Raw genomic sequence first — 23,562 nt, forward strand, 5'->3', positions numbered from 1 at the left:
AACTAGATAGCCAAGAGGGATTTCTTGCTATGTTAAAGCAATATTCCACTTAGTTTTAACACGAGGGTTATTCGGCACTTGACCGCCAAGAAAACCAGAATATAAACTAATCACCAAGAGCAGATGCAGCTGGACGAGTTTGTAGTGTTTGGATTTTCACTTCCCATTTATTTGAATGAGGCAAGAAAATAGCCTGAAAACTGACATTTAACACATTGGTGAACATATTTAACATTAGATCCCGCTTTTAAGACAACAAAGCAGTAATAGGTACGTCGTCACTTTGCTTTTCTATTCTTGGTTTACTCTAAAATTTGTATTTGAAAATAAAAGTAGATCCTGTCTCCCAAACAGGAACTATCTCTCCTAAATGGTATCCCTCCGCTATGTTCTCCTCTATCAATAAAAGTGCTATTTGGCGAAATGATGTTCTACAAAGTAAGACCGAACGTCAATTGGAAATCACGGCAGCGGGATCTGTTGTTGAATCTGTTCACCAACGTGTTAAATGTCAGTTTTCAGTCGTGGCCTCATTCAAATAAATGGGAAGTAAAAATCCGAACACGACAAATTCATCCAGCTGCATCTGATCTTGGTGATTAGTTTATATTCTGGTTTTCATGGCGGTCAAGAGCCGAATACCCCTCATGTTAAAACTAAGTGGAATATTGCTTTAACTAGTGATGCATGTACAGATATTTACAATTTAGTGATTTACAGTCTTGCATATATCATATTATGTAGGATCAGACAGAAGTGAGTTCTATAAAAAATATGGTGTTTTTAGGAAATTAATACTGTTTTAAAGGTATAATTGTGTTTATATTGGTGCTTGTTTGTTTTATCACCAACTGTATTTCATAGTTTACCTACATTTTGTTTTAACACTACATCACTGCCCTTCAGCAAAAATTAGCCCAAACTCTGCTTACTTGCCAGCAGCATTTTCTTACTGAACACTATCAGAATGTGCTGGAAACTACTGGAGCTGTGCTGATTTTAATAACATATAACTCTTCCTTGGTAGACAGCTCTTGCTTCATACTATTCAATTGGAAGGGCATGTCTAACATCTGGCTTGCTGTTGTCTAAAAGCTGGCTTGCAATGGTGTGAATCAAAGAGAAATAGTCTTTATTTTATGCATGACTGGAATCAAGCGAATATAGATTTTATATAAAATCAGGGCCGGTCTACAACCTGGCTCACAATGGTTTAGATCCCTGGATCTTCAGCACCATGCATGACTGAAATGAATGTGGCCCCGTCAAAACTCGACTACACTCACAATCTGGTCTAAACTGGTGCCGAAACAATTAGTCGATCAACAGAAAATTAATCAATTATCATTTTGATAGCCATTTTAGTCATTTATCAAGTAAAAACACCAAATATTTGCTAGTTACAGCTTCACAAATGCTTTCATATCATTATAAAATTAATACTTTTTTATATATATTTTTTTTAATACGTTTTTTTTGCTGCTGGTTAGTAATAATAATAATAATAATAATAATCATCTTTATTTATAGAGCACTTTTCAAAACCCACGTTACAAAGTGCTTCACAAAGGCAGCAAAATAAAACAGACAAGTCATAAAATTATCAGGTTTTAAAAGAAAACAGATAAAAACAATTTGGTGTATAAAAACCAATACAGTGTAGGAAAAGATAAGAATAGGAATAGAAAAACATTTTTTAAAGGAAATAAAAGACAGTTCAAAGGAAATTAAAACTCAAGTAAAATCAGGAAAGGCTCTCCGATAAAAGTATGTTTTAAGAAGGGACTTAAAGGAGATCACTGACTCAGCCGACCTGATTTCCTCAGGCAGATCGTTCCAGAGCCTCGGGGCCCTGACTGCAAACGCTCCGTCGCCTTTAGTTTCCAGCCGGGTCTCTGGAACAGACAAAAGACCGCTGCCCGAGGATCTCAAAGTACGTACCGGCGCGTACGGTACTAAGAGGTCAGAGATATAGCAGGGAGAGAGGCCATGAAGAGCCTTAAAAGTAACCAGTAAAATCTTAAAATCTGTTCTAAAACATACTGGGAGCCAGTGTAAAGAGGCTAAAACAGGAGTGATGTGATCACGTCTCTTGGTTCTGGTTAAAAGCCTGGCAGCTGAGTTCTGTACAGTCTGGAGTTGATCAATAGATTTTTGGTTCAGGCAAGTAAAAAGGCTGTTGCAGTAATCCAGGCGTGATGAGATGAAGGCGTGTAAAATGGTCTCTGTGTGTGTAAAAGTTAAGATAGATCGTATTTTGGAAATATTTCTAAGGTGATAAAAACATGATTGCACAAGCTTTGTGGTGTGTTGCTCAAAACTTAAATTACTGTCAAACCAGACGCCAAGATTCCTTGCAACGGGCTTGATACGATCCAATAGGGGACCAGTTGAAGGCAGAATTTGTTTTGCTATGTGTTGGGACCCAATGACTAGGATTTCTGTTTTGTTTTTGACATCACAAAGGGAGTCATTAAGTGAACTCAGCATTCCGGGGTCTGTGGATCTAACGGACAGGTACATCTGTGTATCATCAGCATAAAAATGAAAAGAGACACCTGCTTAGTCTTAGTAAGCAAACTTAAGAATCACTTTGGGCTCTGGTGACTTTTTTTTTTTTTTTTTTTTCTTTTTTTTGCTCTGGTGACTTGTGATGGGCATTTATCATATTTTTTTATTGGATACAGTAAATAATTAATCGAAAAAATAATCAATAGATTAAACGATAATGAAAATAATCGTTAGTTGCCACCCTAGTCTAAACCAGTGGTTCTCAACGTGGGGTCCGGGGACCACCAGGGGTCCTTGAGGGGGGTTCCAGGGGGTCCCCAGCAAATTGATAAATTGTTAAACTTCAGCATTATTTCATTTATAAGAAGTTAACTCAATTAGAGAATGTAGAAGAATGACTGTTTTGATCACAGTTTCTCTGTTATCTCTCTACCTACAATACAGATAGTCATGGGATTCTGGACAAAATCATATCTGACAATAAAAATATTCTCAGATTTGGGTCAAAGAGACAAAATCTAATCAAATGGGGGTCCGTGGCTCTAATGTGGACTACATTAAGGGTCCTTGATATGAAAAAGGTTGAGAATCACTGGTCTAAACCATTAAAAAACAGCCTGATACATGCCTGACTCATATTACTATAGCGTGAAATCAGGGCTTGTCTAAAGCCTGGCTGGCAATGGTCTGAGTCAATACTCTCATTGTCCAGGAGTTCTGCATGCTGTAGGAAATGTGTCCATCATGCAGCAGTTCTCCAAAGCAACGTTCCTTCCTCCCTCTGTTTAACTGCTTCTCCACACTTCATCACTGTGACTCTCCAAAGTGCACTTTACTTGAAAATCCACCCTAAAACATAATTCACATGTTATCCCTTTGAGCTTGGACAGTGTTGTTTAGCTTTTAATCACAAAGAAGTCCGTCTGGAGCCAGGAAGAAGAGAGCCAGGATGTTCTCTTTTCACATTCACAGGACAAAACTCTCGTTAGGTATGCGGTCCCTCTTTTGAGTTCAAAGAGAAAGCGGTCATAAAACAAAATGATACCCCCTCTGATTAAATAGCATCTTCAAAAAGCCTGGTAGCCCACAAAGACACAATCTTGACAAATAAGCCAAAGTCATTGAGAGACCCTGCATCAAATGACAGAGTCTTTGTTCCTGTGCCAGCCACAAAACAACAAGAACAGATCAAAACTCTTACTGGGACCATATGCATTACACTTTTTTAGTTCACGCTGTACCAGCTTTTATAAAACGAGGGCTCAGGGACTGAAATGTGTCAGAGGCACTAGTGTGGTTCAATGGGACCGGGTGCAAGTACAAGGCTAGAATTACTAAATTTAGATGCTGATGCTGAAATTTTAAGAACCTTTGCACTCATAAATCCCAAAACACACAAAGAGATAAAACTGAAGTCCCTGATGAAAAGCCTTAAATTGCAACACACCCTGCACTACATCAGCACGTCACTTTTTAGAGAGCAAAGGGATTACAGTGGACTTAAGCTACACTAAGTCAGCTGGGCCAGAAGCCATCTCCAAAATCACACCAAGAAAGTACAGTAAAACCAAACACTTTGTAAAATAAACCAGTTGTCTGAGCATGCTGAAGCATATGAACAAGTCTTTAAGTGCCAGCCACATCTGCAGGCCAAATAAAACAACGCTGAGTGTTTCATATACAATAATCAAACATGGTATATCGAATACCAATCATATCTGTTTATGCTTCACCAAGGAGAAAGTGGAATATTTACTCCATAACGTGAAACATTTACATGAGCTAAATCAGTATTTGTTTTAGTTTTTCCTGTGTAATTATCATTAAGGGTATTGTTCCACTTCCCAGATTTGATTTGATTCAGTGGGTATTGGATACAATTGCAGGCATTGGGCTGAATCACGCTGGATGCATTGATTTAATAGCACCGTTTGACGTGTTTTCAACCAAAATCTGGGCTTTAGAATAACACCAAACTTCCATTACAAATTTTACTGCACTATTTGTTTGTCAGGTTTATTGCGGAAAGGGTGCTGAATGAACAAGGCTTTTACAGATTAGATTAACTGTGGTGGGCAGAGGCTGGACTGGCAAACTGCAGTCTGGTGTGATTCATTTCACAATGCTTGGCATCTTTAGTCTGGGCATCGAACTTGAAATGCTTTTCACTATGTGTTCTGTTTTGCAAAGCGTTTTGCAACCAGATTTGCAATAAGAACGGAGGAAAAGCCACACAGATGATACAGTGACATGGATAAAGGAAGGAGCCGTTACTCAGCTGACAATGTTTTACTTGCTTTTGATTCTGGATTCAGTGCTAGCTTTTCACCCATTTTCACCCATTTTTCATTTTAGGAAGGTGTACTGTGTATTTGGTGCTGGTTGGCCAAGATGAACAAGCGCTAAATGTTCCCAATATATCGTAGTACAGTAAAAAATCATATTAAAACAGCTTTGGGAGCTGTTTTGAACTGATATCAGAAACATATTTAGGCTCCGATTTCACAGAACGATGCAGGTAGCAGCTATGGACGACTACGGGCGTCGTCTCAAATTTAGATGCTATTTTTACACAGGTTTTCAGCGTTGGTGCAGGCCGTTGTATCAACATCTATTCAACGTCCAAATGTCTGCTGGGACTGATAACTCCTTGTGTGAAGGAAAACACCTTTTGCCTTCATTCAAGTTGTTTTTTCTTTCCCCTCTCTTCTTTTCAGCACCGGTTTATGGAATATTTGGCGGACGTGTGCATCTTATAAACCTTTCTTTCATTGTGCTGGCAGAGTGGCTCCACTGATAGACTTCACAATGGCTGGCTCCGGTAGAGGCATAGGCATTACACCGCGAAAAGCTGCCAACAAACTGTCTCCATTACACATTTACTGTAAAGATTTAGTGGCGTGAGGGAAGAGGATCATCAAGCTTTATTTGTGATCAGCAGCCAAGAAATGAGAGGAATGAGAGGAGGCTGAGAGTGGGATGAGGGGGAATTAAAGAGTAGATAAGGTGGGCGAGATCTGGCTCTCAATTTACTTAAACTCCCCTTTCACTTCGTCTCATCGTAGGCTCTTCGACCCCCCACGCAAGTACACACACACACACACACACACACAAGCTCACACATGCACACACTACTGCTCTTTGCTGCATACGGAGGTACGGCACGCCTGGGACTTCTATTTTAAGGGAGTTATCTTTGTTCTGTGCTGACTAGAAACCAGTTGAATAGAACACAAAATCCACTGTGCGCCCTACTGGGAAGTGAAATATGAATAAAAATATGTGCTGCATATTTTCCCAAAGCCATTCCTCTGCAGATATACACATGTAGATGATTTGGAGTTTTAATTTAAAACCACTCGTGGCCCCGGTGTCGAAGCCTTCCAACCTAAACTCCCTGAAACCTCAGAAAATATAACTCAAAAATATAATAACTCAAAAGATAGAAGTCCATAACTCCACAAATCATAGCAAAATGCATATCTACACATATGGCTGTAGTAAATAAATGATCTCAAATGTAAATTCCACTCTAAAATGAGATGCACATGTTTTTTTTTTTTCTTTCTATAATCGTTAACATATCTGGTCTTCTTGACTTATGGTAGAGTCCCACAAAAGCACAGCAGTAATAAACTAAACTGCATCACACTCTATATTGAAATGACTCTGCAATGCAACATGATTCAATAAGTCACCTGCATATTTGTAAATATATTTTCAGTGATTAACCAGGGTGAAATTACATCCAGCTGTGGTAAATATATACATATCTGATGTAATATATGGCTGTATATATAACTGGTTTATATAACATGGACTCAGATAAAGAAGTTAGATTTCAGCACAGTGATATATGAGCTAATTCAAAGTAATGATCCTTCATTATGGCTACCCAAACACTTTGAAATGCAGTTTCATTCCAAAATCAAATACCCACCATGAGACTAACAGAATAATGACCAACACTAAAGATGTTTGCTTACATATAGAAACACTTTAGTAGATATAATCCATTGTCTTTTTGTAATATTTTATCTTATTTAGTTTTATTTCTTCCCAAAATGGCTAAGCTTCATTTGAAGTTCTGAAATGAATGATCTGCTGTTTGAAAAAAAGAAGAAAAAAGAAAAAAGAAACTGACATCTCCTTTTGCAAAATGATTAATAACAAACAAATATAACAGATATGTATTAAATGATAGTAGACAACTGAAATCCTTGGTTGGCGAAATGCTAATGCTTTTTCGGACATCATCATCTATTGTAGAGATATTGACTGATTTTTAACAGTAGAGCCTTCCTGATGCTGCCTGTGATAAGACAGCTTAGTGGAAGCAGACTTGGACATTAGTCATTTCTAACTGAATCTCCTGTCTATCCTCCACTCTCTCTCTCATCCCTCTGCGTATTCTCTCTCTCCCTCTCTCTCCATGTTAGCCAGATGCACAGTGTTTGACGACAGTGGAAATCCGCTGCAGTACAGTTAATGCATCTGACTTCTGGATCGTGATTCATTTCTCTTGTCTTTCCGGTGACTCTCGCAGCCAAAGCTCTGTGTTTGACAAGGCTTTACTGACAAATTGATGATGTGTAGATTAAAGGTGACATACATGGAAAAACAACGTTGATTTACGACTAGCTGCGCTTTTACAGGTGTTCCTGCACTGGGAAGGGCAACAAGATCGTACAAATGTTTTGGCAAAGGAAGACACAAGACTCTACTGACTGGAGTTCAAGTTAGAAAGAGCCAGTTTAAGGAACTGGAGGCAAGAGAACTGAAATAGTACTGCTACTTCAGTCACATTTTATTCCAGTGAGAGTATTTATCCAGAAAATTATTCAAAGCAATGATGTTTTTTGTAAATTGGGCAGTAGGTGTAAATTTACCCCAAAAACGAGATGTGTCATTGATTCATTTTCACTGCCATCTAAAAGCTAGGTAGCAGCTCTTTGATCACTCTTTAATATACAACAATTTTCGCTAATGCTACACTAGCAGGACTATGAAATAAAACGGCAGTTCAGGTCTGAGTGAATAGATTTATGGTTGATTTATGATTTTTAGATTGCTTTTCCAGGTGTTCTGCAAGAGGGGAATGTGCAGAAAAACAGAAAAACAAAGGAACAAGCCAATCTCACAAGGTCATATATCATATTCTTGTACAGACTGGAAACTGCAGAATCAACAGACTATTTATGTAAGTTAAATCAAAAAGGAATGATAAATGGAGACTGTTTCAGATCTTTTATATCAATCATCAGACTGGGAGGGAATGCAGAGCAGCGTATTTTGTTACACAGTCAATCTGTTGTGAAGTAGTCAATCCCAAGGTGATTCATAGATTTTACTGTGCATCCTCAAAAACATTTGAGATGAAGTTTATGAAAGACGACATGTGAAATTAAAGCAGTTACATAGCCAAACTATAGGAAGATAGATAGAAGACAGATATGCAAAAAAAGAACAAAAAGTAAAACAGGAAACAAACACGCCAGCACAGTACATATTTGTAGATTCCTAAACCACATATTTTTTAAATCGTCTGGGGGCCTCCAGTAAATTTAAATGTTAAGTTGTATTTTTGCTTGTCTGCCATGATGTTATACAGAACCTGCTAGTTTTTGCGTATTCGGCTGTCTCCAGATGTAACTGTAACCCACAAGCAGGGTTTGGCAGGTTACCCTAACCCTAACATGTAATCCATTACAGTAACTTGTTACCTCATCAAGATTGTAATCAGTATAGTAATCCAAGGAATTACCCAAATTCAGTTATGTATTCTGATTGCTTTCAGTTACTTTAAGATTAATTTACCATATTTGAGACATTGAAATTTATTTCAAGTTTGCATACAAACACATTTTCATCTGTGCAACATTTTATAAAGATGTAGAACACCTGCCACTGTTTAAATGGCCTTCTGAGTTTCTCTAAAAGTACTGCCAAAAGTATTCCTCTCATTTTTCACAAGTATCTGTAATCAGAGTACATTCTACTTTTTAAGGTAACATAATGGAATACAGCTAAATTTGTTTGTACTTTCAAATTGTGAGGATGTAAGGATGCAAGGATTCTGTTACTACCAACCCTGCCTGCAAGCACCCAGACGGCCTGGACATATGTATAGGCCTTGGCAGTATTGTGGAACTAACATGGATGCCACTGAAACTGCAATGGCCAAACTCTAACTGACAATATTTACTTTCTCAAAAAAACCTTACCTCTTTGGACTCGGTGCTGACAGGTCCCAGTGTGAGAGAGTAGAGAACATCCTTCCCTCCCAGGAAGAGGCGGTCATGGTACTCGTCCAGGAAGACAGCGGTTAGAGAGAGCTGGCCGTGGTGACCGCTGAAGATAGACGACCTGTTGGTGGACAGCAGGTCTGCAGAGAGAGGAGGCAAAGGGACGGGGGGTGGTGATGAACGAGAGATGGAAAGAAAAAAGGGAGAGAGAAAGAGACAGAAAGACAAATTAAGAGAGGACAGGAGTAGGATGAGGAGACGGAGGAGAAAGAAAAGGAGATGAAAGAGAGGAAAAGAGAGAGGAAGATTGTGGAGAGAGGGAAGAGGGGGGGAAGAAGGGAGAAAGAGAAAGAGATATTTAATTAGGTATTTTATTTGCACACTTTCCATGGTACTCAAAGACATTTCCCATTAAGTATAAAGCATAAAATCAAAGCAGCAGAACATACAAGTCAGAAGACCGATTGCAGACTGAAACTAAACATAGAGATTAAATCTCAAGTAAAACTAAACATATTAAGAGTAAGGGATTAAGAACAAGGGAATGTGGGATAAACAGCACACAGCAAAAGAGAAGGAAAAAGAAATAAAAGACATGAAAGGAAAAAAACAACTTAATGCCATATCAATAAAACCTAAATCATTATGGTGAATTACCATAGATTTGCTCAGTGTGTGTTCAAAAAGAGGCTTATGATGAAAGCCCAAACAGATCTGTTTCTTATTGTTTCTGTGCAAGGGTTGCTCTGTGGCCAGACTCCCACTGTGTGTGTGTGTGTGTGTGTGTGTGTGTGTGTGTGTGTGTGTGTCTGCGCAGACGTGTCTATGTGTGGGCATGCATGTGTGTGTGCTTGTGTGAGTTCATGCATGCCAGCATCTGTGTATGTGAGCATCCATGCACATGTGTGTGTGTGCGTAGGTGTTTGTGCATGCACACATATGCTAACATTTACATACAGCATGTTTTTCTGTGTGTGACCCCTAGTTCTGATCAAAGGAGCCTCTAGAACAGTAGAGTTCTAGATCAGTAGAGAGTTTTAGAACAGTAGAGAGTTCTGGGACAGCAAAGACTTATAGAACAGTGGAGAGTTCTAGAACAGTGTAGTTCTAGAGCAGTAGAGAGTTTTGGAACAGGAGAGAGTTGTGAAATAGAGAGTTCACAGACAGTACAGAGTTCTAGAACAGCAGAGTTCTGAAACAGTAAGAGGGTTCTAGAACAGTAGAGAGTAGAGAATAGATAGCTCTGGGACAGTAGAGAATTTTGGGACGCAGAGAGTTCTAGAACAGTAGATAATTCTAGAACAGTAGAGCTTTCTGGAACAATCAAGAATTCTGGGACAGTAGAGAGTTCTGAACAGTAGATAGCTCTGGGGCAGTAGAGAATTCTGGGACAGCAGAACAGTAGAGAATTCTAGAAGATTAGAGATTTCTGGGACAATCGAGAGTTCTGAAACAGTAGAGAGTTCTAGAACAGTAGAGAGTTCTGGAACCCTCTGAACTGCTCTGACTGTGATCCTGAGGTTCTGGTGTGGACCGCCTGGCTCGGCCCTACAGCCACCCTGATGTGTGTGGCGTGACATGAGTAATGAAGACTAAAGCCAGTTTGGGTGGAACAGCACATCTGACTCAGTAATGGGCCTGAAGTTGTCACTGTGCAGAATAACTTGCCATGACAAGAGAGGTCACTGTTTGTTTTCCATTTGCGTAACAGCTTTGGTATCTTTTGCTTGCTGTAAACAGTGTTTCTCACATGGTTAGTCAGGACCCAGATCTAGGCTGTGGGCTATTCTGAGCAACCTCTTTGATTTTCTGTTGATGAAGTTTGAGTTTCTTTAGGTGGCACTCTTTTCTTTTTTGTTTGTTCAGCCATTGTGGCTATCGCTGCTCATGCTAACCACCCAGTAATTCTTCTGTTTGTTTTTCCAAACAAACCGCTTTTCCTGCTGCCAATAACATAAAACGCATCACTTCTTGCACGACAGAGTATTTTTTCTGGGAAAGACTTACCAAACACCGGGTGTTTAGAACAGCAAATGTAAATGCTTTCATGAATTGGGTATAAACTGAATCGCTGTTGTATTATATCAATCGGCAAAAGAGAGTAGCAAAACTGACATTTATTTACATGAAAATGTCACAGATTATTACTTTACCCATACAAGTCTGCATTCTGTAAATATCATATTGTTTGATATATTGGGTCACAACCTCATGGCAAATTAGCCATTTGGATCCAGTGATGCTAAACTTGTTGAAAACCACAACTGTTAAGTATCCCATGCGATAGTGAGCACACACTCACATGCACACACTGATACACATTTCCATAATAAGCGAGCATGTAATAGTGGGAGTGCAGGCCTATATCTGTACCCACCAGCCTACACCTGGCTCTGCACTCTCATCTGGCAGCAGCTTCAAAGTCAAAAGGTTGATGCAATGACTCTGCAGGAGTGGGTTGAATTCAAGTTCAGCTAGACGCGGGGTGTCTCCTCTCTTTCTTTCACACATACACACACAAACACACACACTCTAACACAACCACCAGCTCGCTTCTTCTCAACCTCTCTCTCTCTCCCTTACATTCACATATGAGCACAACTTCAAACTAGTTTTCACTCTCTCTCACACAAAGCACCCCTCATTTCTTTCTCTCTCTCTCCTCTCTTTTCCCACCTGTCCCTTCCTCTATATCATCTTGCTCCTCTCTCTCTCTCTCTCTCTCTCTCTCTCTCTCTCTCTCTCTCTCTCTAACTGAAAGAGATGAAGAGAGAAATATGGATGTGAGAGGACATCACTGGTATGTGTAAGTCTCAGCGGAGTCGTCTTTCAGCTGAATAGGTTCTCCACGTATCTCTCATCACTCACACTGGTTCTTCCTCTCTCTCTTTTTCGCAGTCTCCATTTTTTAAAACACACACACACACACACACACACACACACACACACACACACGCAATGAGGAGAAGCCTCAGTCACTCATCACTCACAGGACCAGCACAAGGGCCCCTCTGTACCAGTGACACCTTGTACATCACTGAGGCCCTGCAGACACACACACACACACATAAACACATAGACTTAGACATGCATATGCACACACACTTTATTTGTCTCTCTTTTTTGAGCTCTCCATTTCTCAAACACCCACGAACACATGGGCACCTACACGCACACACACACACACACACACACGCACACACACACACACAGACATACTGTACACACACATACATGCATGGTGTTAGAGAAGTCGCAGTCATTCTTAACTCTCGTTTCACTCACTCACTTTGCCTACACACACATATACACTCTCTCTCTCACACACACACACACACACTCACACACACACACACACACACACACACACACACACACACATACTGTACACACACATACATGCATGGTGTTAGAGAAGTCGCAGTCATTCTTAACTCTCGTTTCACTCACTTTGCCTACACACACATACACACACACGCACACACACACATACCTTCAAACCACCTCACCCTAGATCGCCCTCATTACCAGCGCAGAAGGAGAGAAGTTTAACAGTTTAACACTTTAGTGTGTTTTCCCTCTATATATTCCCTAATTGGGCCTTTATAGTCGCCAAATCTAAACCAGAATGAATGGGCAATCAGTGGTGGCACAAGCCTAACCCACTGGTGCTGTAATACGGGTCTGGTGAAGCAAAGTCCTCCACTGAGGCCAACCAATATGGAAGCCTGTTTAATGTTTTTCTAAAAGGCTATTTGAAGACAAATATCTGGGGGATAACTTTATAGAAAGACTGGGTATAAAGATTTAGCGCAGCTGGCAAGAGACACACAGAGAAAATAATGAGGAGATACACAGGCAGAGAGGGAGTTCGAGAGTTCGAGAAAGTTAGAGAGAGAGAGAGAAAGAGAGAGAGAGAGAGAGAGAGAGAGAGAGGGCATCATGGCTTTTAGCGATTGGTAAGACTCAGAAAATAATGAGTGGGAAGAGAGACAGGCAGAGAAAGCCACAAGATAGAGAGAGAGTATAGTGATGTCTATGGATTTATAGGGCTTGGCAAGGCAAACAGGGAATATAATGATGAGGCAGCGACAGACAGAGCGGGAGACAAACTTCAGAACTGTTTTACATTAGATGTTGGTGATTATGTGCTATCATATGGACATGTTTTCATACCAAATGATTTATCATCTCAGCATGGTTTGAATGTATAAACGTTCCTGCTAGGTTTTTGAAAATGGACATTTTGTAAACTGCTTTGGCATTTTTTTTTTCTGATGAAAAGACATGCCAATAAAGTTATTCAATTGACAATCAGACATAGAAGCAATGGCTGAAAGTGTAATTCCATGTTACACATTTGTAAGAGGGGACAACACATGCAAATGAACAGAGAGACAGGCAGACATAACGTATATCTCTCTTTCAGCAGTCTTAGCAAACACTGATTCACTGATTTTACAAAACACAACACATGATAGAGGCATAAAAACACGCCAATCAACACTTATAAACTAAAATATCAATGTAACACTTAAAATAATAACCTTTATTTATAGAACACCTATCAAAACAATGTTAGAGGATAAATAAAATATAAGCAATGAAATAAACAAAACAAATATGAACAAAAATGTGAAAAATAAATAGAGAAAAAGAATAAAATCATTTACCAATGTGGTGGATGTTGGATGCTATAGGGATACGGAGCTTAGTTTGGGTACGGGGTTACGAACAGAACTGATATACCATCAAAACTTTCTACTACAAGACAATCAAAAAGAAAAAGGCAAATGCACAGGATAATAAAACACAATAAAACAAATAAACAATAATACAAGGTTGCTAGCCTGATCTCAGACAGATCAGTACATAATGAGATCAGTCATCACTTAATACAAACTAAACATAAACTGCACCCTCGCACTGATACCGTCACAGACCAACAGATGTATACCTGGACTCGGAGGCTGGATATTTCAACAGGAATGTCTAATCAGTGTTTTCATGACACAGTTTATCAGCAGAACATACAAGCAGCCCTACAACTCTTTATCCTGCTGCTGACTGTCTGTCTCCACAAGTTCAGCTTTTTCCACACAGCTCCAAGTACTGGGATGACCTCAGGCTGGGGTGGAGAGTGAGTGATGAGGAATGACAAGAAACTGTGCGTGTGTGTGTGCGTAATTGGACGAGCATGCGGTTTTGCATGCATGCATGAGTGTATGCATTCATTTATGTGTGTGTGTCTTTGTGTGTTGAACCCTTGAGCAGATAGCTATTAGGCTGAGATTTAATATTCAGGCCGCACCTCTGTGTTTTGACAGGGAGGATTGTGGAGGATAGATACTGTCGGGTTAGTAGGGCATAGCTACCAAATATTCTACTTAGTATTTTCAGTCACACTGTGGGAAACGCAGTCAAAGCCCTGTGCATTTAAAGCTGCACTGGGCAAGCTTTTTTAGGTAAAAGTACACCTGTTTTATCAGAGTAAAACACAAACTGGGGCTGCAACAGAGAAGAGTGTTCCATCTCCACTAATTGAGATGCTGTAGATTCGCTCTATTTGCTCTATTTCTACTTAATTTCAGGTGTCAGGTATGGTCACTGGCAGAAAAATGAAAATGGAGTGAAATACAAAACTTTATCTGAAACAGCACTTAGCAAGCACTCCATCCAGAGAAAGCTGGACTCAGCGATGATGGCTGAACCTGCTGCGCAATAAGGTTTTTTTCGGTATCTCCACACCCACTAAGAACAAGAAAGTTAGGTCCAAAGATTGTGCAGTTTACAGACACCGCACTGCATGATTTCTGGGTAATGAAGTCCTTCAAACCTTCAAATATTCAAACAGTTATCTCTCGCTGCCACTTGCCTGGTGCAGCTTGAAGTTGTACCAGCTTGAATTTCACTATCTCACATCATCACAGCATTTGTGCGGCGCGCAGTCAGCGCTATAAAACCACAGAAAAGAGTGCAGACGTGTGCTAGCGTTTGCCTTTTTGGCAGTGCCAGTTTGATTATAATTTATGTTGTGGAAGACATTTCATCCCTAAAACCACATCTTACTGGACCTGCGCCCTGAGATGAAGGAGCAGATTTATCTCCCCGACTCCCTCTATCAAGCTCAAGCTGTCTCTCTTCTTCTATCCCCTGTTTGTTAAAAGCTTGCATTTCTTTTCCTTACACATTCACACAAACACAGACAGGCCTGGAAGCACGTCAACAGCGCATTCCTGTCTGATGTCTCTTTCTCTCCCTCCTCTCCCTCTCTCCCTCTTTATCTCATAAATCGCTCAAAAGTATGCGCAGATCTCACACAAAAATGCAACCACAACACTACATCCATCCGTACACACACAAAAAAACACAAACGGAAGAAAGGTGAGCTAACAGCTTCCATCTGTAGCTCGTTATCACTCTAGCAGCCTGTCGCCTCGCTGTGGAAACCACACCACTGTCTCACCTTTCTCTCCTTCTGTCTATCCATCTTCACCTCTCTGCCTCTCCCCCTTCCATTCATCTGTCTTAACCTCTCTCTACCTCTCAGTTTCTCTCTCCCTCTTCTGTCTCTCCATCCTAACCTCTCTCTGCCTCTGTCTATTCATCTCCGACTTCCTCTGCGGTGTTATTTTTCTCTCTGGAAGTCTCTTTTAAATATGTCTTCCCTTTCATCTCAGTCCCTGTCCATCTGTTTTCCTCTCTCTATCCTTCTTTCTCTTGCCATCTTTTTCTCCCTCTCTCTTTCTCATCTCTCTCTCCTTATCCCTCTTCTGTCTTTAAACTGTACCCTATACATCTACCAAATTCCTAACAGTATCTATAGGAAAACTGTTACATCTGTCTTCAATGTGTCTCATTTCCCTATAAGCAGCCAGCCGACGCTGCATTGACAAACAGCAGCCTGCCAAACCGGAGCGACACACAAAACAGCATCTGGTTCCACTGTGCGTGTCAAACCTCAGCTATCGCATGGCGCGGTGTCAACCGCCGAAACTACAAAAGATATTAATTCAATCATTTATTTTGAGATTTGTTTACATTGCCAATGTTCCGCTTAGTCAGCTGAGTCGTGTGCTGGTGTCTGTCAAAATCAAGAGTCAGACGTCAGACATGGAAGCTTTAAAATGCAGTTTTGGTGATTCACATTTTTTTTTTTTTTGTTATACCGTCCTTTGTAAGTAGAGCAAGTTTCATGACTCTAGGGCCGATGAAACCTAATCAAAACCCCTGATAAAATTACAAAAACCCCCATGGTTGTAAAGCTGAAAATGAGGCTGTTCTTCTGAATTCATGAAAAGCTGACTTTTTGGAGAAACATGATTTTCATCCTCCAACAACAATTGTGTAAAAGGAAGAAGTTATAGCTTACCTGGCGGTCTTAGAATGCAGTTTAACCACATGCAGTATAAATTATTGCCTGAACTGATCTTACTTTTGCCTCAAATAATACCCAACTAGGGGGTATGAAGTCTTTAACTGCAGAATTTTATCAGCAATTTGTATAATGTTGCTTTTTGTATCTAGGCAGCAAAACTACAAAACTGCAAAACTGCGGCTACCATGCCGTAACCACATTGGCAGTCTGGTGTGTTTTTCCATGACGTTCTATACTCAGTTCAGGTCAGTACAGGTACAGCAGAAGCATGCTGGTAAGATTCTTGTCCATATGCTATATTTAGTACTGACACACTTTCAAAGGGTGCCAGTAGGGAGGCTGTCCTTATGTTGTGCTCCTACACAAACAGGACCAAAACTGCTCATTATTCCAATGGAGAACCAAAGGAAGCTGATAATATACTGTATCCATGGCTACAGAATGGCAGATGTGCATTGGAAAAAAACTCAACATCATTTGCAAAGCCTGATATTTGCAAAGCCCGATATCTCTACCACAGCTTTTTCTGTCTTCCCTTTTCAGGACCAAAAGGATGGATGTACAACAGAGAGAGAGAAAGTAGAGTAAAAGGAGAGTAAAAAAAGTTGACTCCCAAATCTCATGCTGACATCTCTAATGTACAAATTGGGCCCAGGCAGTGTGTAAGCTGTGTTAAGCTGCAGAAAGCTGCAGACTGACACACACACACGCACACACACACGCACAAACCACAAACACACACACACAGTAGTATCAGTGTTTATTGTAGACTTGCTGGGAGAGAGGAACACATCTGAAGCCTATTAGACCCCCTGGACCACAAAACCCATACCAGAAACACACACACACACACACACACACACACCCCTTTGTGCTGGACACTTGCTGGATCTGAGTCATTCACTCCTGTTACCCTGTTTCCACACACACACAGACACACACACACACACACACACACACACACACACAAACACACGCACACACTCACAAACAAATAAAGATTAATTAGACTCACTATGCTGCTAACAGACTTCCAGGACATCATTGGATAGCTGCTGTATATTGCTGCAGCGTGCCAAGTATGTGTGGAATCTGCTGCTCACACAAGTCAACTCACATCGCTTCTCCTCCTCTCACCACTCCCTCCTCTCCTCCCTCCTTCCTCCTCTCCCTCGTCTCTTCTTCTCTGGTCCGTCTCCTCCCGTTGTCTGGTGGTACTAGTTGATGAGGAGGTATACTGCTGAGAGGAGGTCAGTACTGTAGCCCCTCCATATCTATATATTTGAATGGCAAGTGTTGTTCTGTAGAAACTCTAAATACCAAAGAGAAGACGTGGTTTATTCACGTATTTTAAACACAGAAATGGCATATACAGTAGAACGTACTGTACAACTTCAAAACTTCAGCAATGTAGTTTCTTCTTGTGTTTCTAAACGTACAACTTGGCAATCTCAAAAGAATTGAACAGACATGGTTCATTTCTGTGCTGTTTTTGATTAGGAACTGATCATTTCATCACTGATTTTTTTGTTTAGCTTGTTATTACTTCTTAAATCTTGTTGTAAACACATCTGATTTGTGCACTCGCTAACATATCTAACAGAAGCTAGCGTTAGTAGTGGTTAGTAGTTGCATCTTAACATCAACATTGGTTGCTTTGCTAAAGCCTGCTGGCTAGTTAGCTGGGTAACAAAGCCAAAAAACAGCCGTTTGTTCAGGTTAAGTGAGCTGACTCTTCTCAAGTTATAAAACAGAACAGTTTGCTGTGTCACTGTGACCTAAATTTGCAATCAAATCTACCTCATGAGATTATTCACTTTTGCTTCTAACATTACAAAACTGATCCACACCCAAACCACAACAATCTTTTTTGGGTATCTCTCTTTTTCTAACCTGGTTGTTATATATTTAGACTTATCATTTCTGCACAGCCAATTCTCCACTGGACCTCCATGATGGATACGGTTGCTAGGAGATAAGTAACACAACGGCAAAGCCTCTATATTTTCATCATTTAAACTCACGGGGGGACTGTCCTGGCACAGATAGCACAAAGAGGCCAGATGCCCCATGACGGATTAAATCCTGGGATTTCCTGCCAACCTGTTCCTGTGCCTCACTCTAGATGTCAGTTTACCCACGCAGCTCAAATATTTAACACTCAGACGCATGATAATGTGATAAAGCCATGGGAAGCAAGATACGCACACACACACAGCGAGTATACACATAAACACTGTGTGTCCTTGCCATGCACGTCCATGTACACATATATCAATTTCACTTACACACATGCAGTCACACACACAGTAACGATGTGAAAGCCAGGAAAACAAGCCCACAGAGCTTGTATATGTTCACACACTGCTTGTGCATGGTGCTATTGTGCGTCTAAAGAACATGCATGTATTGTATTGTCATGCACATGCAATAACACACACACACCCGTACATACAAAACGTGCACATATGCAAAATTTGGCTTCTGAAGTCATCACTGATAAAATGTCACACTGTCAAAACCTATGTAATGGAGAGAGACAGACAGACACACACACACACACACACACACACACACACACACACAGTATATGACGAGTTTGCTTCCAAAATGAGACAGCCACCATTTGAAAAAAGTGAAACTACTCCAACAAAATGATAGGACAAAGTTAAAGAACATGATGAGACTTTTTCTGAATGATGATCTTCAAGTAATGGCCTTTTCCCAAAATGGATATATAGCATTTTGTAATAGAATTCTTCATATACAGTACAGTACATACACAGACACATAAACACACTTCTATAGATAAGCAGAAACAGCTGAACATACTATGAAGTAATGAAGTAAATAAAATCACGAACAAAGAAACAGAAAAGGAATATATAAATGCAAACCTCTCTCTCTCTCTCTCTCTCCACCCACCCACCCACACACACGCACACACACACTTCTCTCCCGGTCGTCTCAGGATGCCTATCAGAGTTGTTGTTACCCGATCTTCCCTGCTGGGCCAATCAAAACACAGCGCAGGGTGTTACCTCATCACCCTCACCCTCCTCTGCCTCCCCCTTCCTCATTTCATCATCTCTCACCCCCCACCCCTCCTCTTCTCTCTTTATCTTCCTCTCTCACTCCCTTGCTGACACTCCGCTGCTCTCTCTCTATCCATCTTTCTCTCTCGCACTTTCATCCTTTCTTCTCCCTTTATATCCCTATCTTACTCCATTACTCAGCCACACCACACCTCTCTCTCTCCCTCTCTCACTTCTCATAAACCCCTTGCTTTCCTCCTCACTCTCTTACCCTCCTTCACCTCATCCCTCTCTCATTTCCTCTCTTGATCTCTTCCTCCCTCCCTTCTTCTCAGAAACTGGCCTGAGAAGTCGCAGTAAATTTAATGTCTCCCACTTTTCTCCCTTTCTTCACATCATCCTCATCCTTCCTCCTGTTCACTCCATCAATCCTCTCCACATTTCTCTCTCCTCAGAAAGCAGGTCGCTCTCTCCCCCCCTCTCTCTTTCACCTTCTTCTACTCTCATCCTCCCTCACTATTTTCCTCTCACCCTCATCCCTCCATCTCTCTCTCTCTCTCTCTCTCTCTCTCTCTCTCTCTTCCTGTCTCCCTCTCTCCCTCCATCCCTCATCCAAGGCCTTCCAACCCACCATAAACTTCTTTCCGTTGGCCCTCATGAGCTTCGGCCCAAACACTTCATCCAAAAATTTGCTGGCCTCACACACACACACACACACACACACACACACACACACACTGCTAATTGAATGCAGCCAAGTGCAAGCACACACACATTTCCATTCCATTGGTGTCCAGAAGAAACTTTCTTTCTCAATAAAGTCAAAACCAACTGATCATTTTCACTGACAAATTCTATTTTTGACATTTTACCGTCATTCACTTCCCAAAGTTATGAAACACTTGCTTTCAATTGATGTTTAACAAAAATGGCAAACTTGAAGATATAAGGTTTCTGCAGCACACAGATGAATGCCATTAAAAGTATTACGCTGATGCTCTTTCTGCAGCAAATTACAGTAAGTGCAAACATTGGCAGGCTGCTAAGACAGCTGGTTGCAACACACAGTAGTAGGAAACACCCCATCATAGTTTACACACACAATGCACACTCTCACACACGCATGCACATGGGTATGCACACACACACTCGCACGCACACACTGGTCTGAATAGGGCATTGTCTAAGGTATCATTTAACTGCAATGTAATCAACAGAAAGACTGATCTATGAGCTCCTGTGTGTGTGTGTGTGTGTGTGTGTGTGTGTGTGTGTGTGTGTGTGTGTGTGTGTGTGTGTGTGTGTGTGTTACAAACATGTACATGGGTACATGTGATTGTGCGCATGCATCTTTGAGACTGTGTGGCTGTGTTTTGTGTTTATATGCAAGCATGTGAACGTGTGTGTGTGCACTGGTACTGCTCTGCATGAGTGTCTGTCTTTCTGTGTGTTGTATGCTGTGTGTGTGTGTGTGTGTGTGTGTGTCAGCTGTGTGTGTGTGTGTGTCAGCTGTGTGTGTGTGTCTAATAGATGCGTCAGTCCACAGTAGAGGCTGTTGTACTCGGCTCCTCTTGTCAGCAGCTCTAGTGGAACTAATTGATTGCTCCTGTGGGGGGGGGGGGGGGACACCTCAGTGTGTGTGACATGTAATGTCTTCCCTCCTGCCCTAAAGAGGGTTCCCATCACCTCTGGCCTCCTTCTCTATCACATTTCACTGGTTCTGAGCCAAAATGCCAAGTAGTAGGACACTGACATGGAAAGACACGGAGACAAGAGGAGAACCCTCTTTGTCTCTGTGGGTTTGTGTGTCTGTGTATGTATGCTTTAAACATTGGATTTTCCAAATAATTCCTCTTGTAATGATCCTTCATTTGCATATTCTGTAAACATTTTTGTTATTTTGTTATTTGCTGTTGTGTTTTTTCTTTCTCTCATTACATGTTTGATTTTAAAATGAAACGATGTAAACTTTTAATGCCCATCGAGGGACGAGTGTTGGAAATCAGCTCTATAGCTAGGCTCTATACACAGGTACAGCACATCGGCCAATGCTCTTGCGACTGTCAATGTGATTTCTACAGTACTTGTCCCTTACAAATAAACGAATGAACTAAACTAAAATAAACTAAATTTGCTCCAAGCAGGTCCAGATGTACTGTATTGTCTTGTATTGTCTGCTATTCCTTCACTGTCTCCAGTGAAACAACACAAGAGCGGAGCTGAGGATGTTTACCTAGCTAAGAGAGGGAGGGTGATGGAGGGATGCTGGGAGAGGAGGATGGAGGAGAGTTGAAACAGCAACACTTCAAACCACTGGCAAGGCATCTATCGTTTCAACAGCACAGACCAGCAAGCATTTGATGGACGGCAACATGCAGGAGGCCAAGTTCAACATCGACCCAAACGAGTATAAAATGTTCACACTGTGATATGATGGTACGGTAAAAATGTAGCTTTGGAAACTGTTCAGAACTGATAACAGAAAGATCTTCAGGTCCTGGTTTCACAACCGATGCAGGTAGCTGTTATGGACGACTACGGGCACCGTCTCTTTCATGTCAAGGCTGCATTTCGAGGGGTTTTCAACAGGTGCAGGTCGTCGTATCGGCATCTACTCAATGTCAAATTTTTTTCTGGGCAGTCAGAGACACTGCAGCAACAAAAAACAACTAATGTTGTTGCTTTCAGCTCTCGGCGCAGAGTGTTAAAAGCAGAAACGGAACAGAAATAAGTAGAACAGAACAGAACAGAACAGAACAGATAGTAACAGAACAGAGGGTGGGACAGCCCACTTGAGGATGGGGGGGGGGGGGTCTATATCTTCAGGGTGGGGCAGAGTGTAGAAAGTTTAGATAAATAGTTTTACAGAGCCTGAACCCCCCCCCAACACCCCCCAACCCCCCCATGGTGAGGGGCGACTGCTGTGATTTGTAATGCTCATGTTAAAACAACGGCCATCGCTGTGGGGACACACACACACATACACACACACACAACTACCCACACACACACACACACACACCCCACAGGCATGCACACAAACACACACACACACACACATGCGGTTTTGGCTCTTCACACACTTCCACTCTTGGACTGAGCTCTGGCAGCAAAGATTTCACTAAGACACAGATACAGGATACTCCCACTATGCACACACACGCACACACACACACACACACACACACACACACACACACCCACGTACACATTTACATACATATACACAAAGCAGTTCTCTGTCTGTTTCTCTCTCCATCTCTCTCTCTCTATCTCTCTCTCTCTCGCTCTCTCTCTCTCTCTCTCTCTCACACACACACACACACACACACACACACACACACACACACGCCTCCTGTGTGTAAGAGGAGCACTAATCTACATGACAGATGGTCAAAGCCACATTGTTGGGACTCGAACCCTCCACCTTCGCCTCTCAAAGGAGCCACTGTCTTCCAGCCTTCAGGTTAGTCTCTCTCATCCTTCGCTTCCCTTCCTTTTATCTGTCTGTCTGTCTGTCTGTCTCATCTTTCTCTCCACTCTTTCAACCTCCTGTCATTCCTTACCTTCCTTTCATTCTCTTGCCCCCTCTCTCTTCTTTTTCATCCATTTGTCTCTCTCCTCCATGCTACCATGACCTCTTTTTATCCGCCCTCCATTGGTATTTCCATCTCCGTCTAATGCTCGCTCTTTCCTCTCTCCATTTTCTCTCTCTCTCTCTCTCTCTCTCTCTCTCTCTCTCTCTCTCTCTCTCTCTCTCTCTCTCTCTCACTCTATCTCTCTCTTACATTCCCTCTTGCCTCTCTCTTTAATGGATCCATCATTTGCTTTCATTCATGGGTCTATCATTCTTTAACTCTCTTTCTCTTTCCCTCTCTCTTCCTCTCTCTCTCTTTGAAATTCATTGACGTTCCCTCTCTTTCATTAATCTTGTCTTCTCTCCCTCTGTCTCTTTCTTTTTCCTTCACATTCTCTTATATTCAGCTTCAGCCTGCTGATCCATGTTGACGCCTGTGACACCGAACCGAATCTCCAGGCAGGCTTTAGGGGCGTTTGTTTTGGTTCACAGCTCAGCCCTGGGTTAGGCAGTTGAGCCTTGCAGAGGCCGGTACAGACTGACCCGGTAGAGTGTTAATGCAGTGTTTAGATGGATATGTTAAAGCTTAGCCCTGCTGAATCCTGTAGGGGTTAATCAATCTGTTCTTGGACCTCAAAAGGTCAGTATGGGGGCGTTGGTTTTACGTCACAGCTCACCCCTGATGTAGCCTAGAGGATTCTATCTGGATCCTGTCCACCCTTACTAGCTATTTACAGTATATGAACTTTTAAGAGGTTGGTTCTATCTTAAAACTGCACTAGGCATTTTTTATGTAAAATGACACACTGGCTAAAT

At 41.4% G+C, this 23,562-nt stretch overlaps 1 protein-coding gene across 1 annotated transcript in view; it reads right to left on the reverse strand.

Moving 5' to 3' along the window:
• sema3bl (sema domain, immunoglobulin domain (Ig), short basic domain, secreted, (semaphorin) 3bl) overlaps window positions 1-23,562 on the reverse strand; it is a 72,335-nt gene that overhangs the window by 40,704 nt on the left and 8,069 nt on the right. The window contains exon 2 of the mRNA XM_071902781.2: window positions 8,736-8,896. Coding sequence (XP_071758882.1) covers window positions 8,736-8,896 — 161 coding nt within the window. The remainder of the gene's footprint in view (window positions 1-8,735; window positions 8,897-23,562) is intronic.

The sequence above is a fragment of the Centroberyx gerrardi genome, chromosome 14 (genome assembly GCF_048128805.1).
Source record: "Centroberyx gerrardi isolate f3 chromosome 14, fCenGer3.hap1.cur.20231027, whole genome shotgun sequence".
NCBI lineage: Eukaryota > Metazoa > Chordata > Actinopteri > Beryciformes > Berycidae > Centroberyx > Centroberyx gerrardi.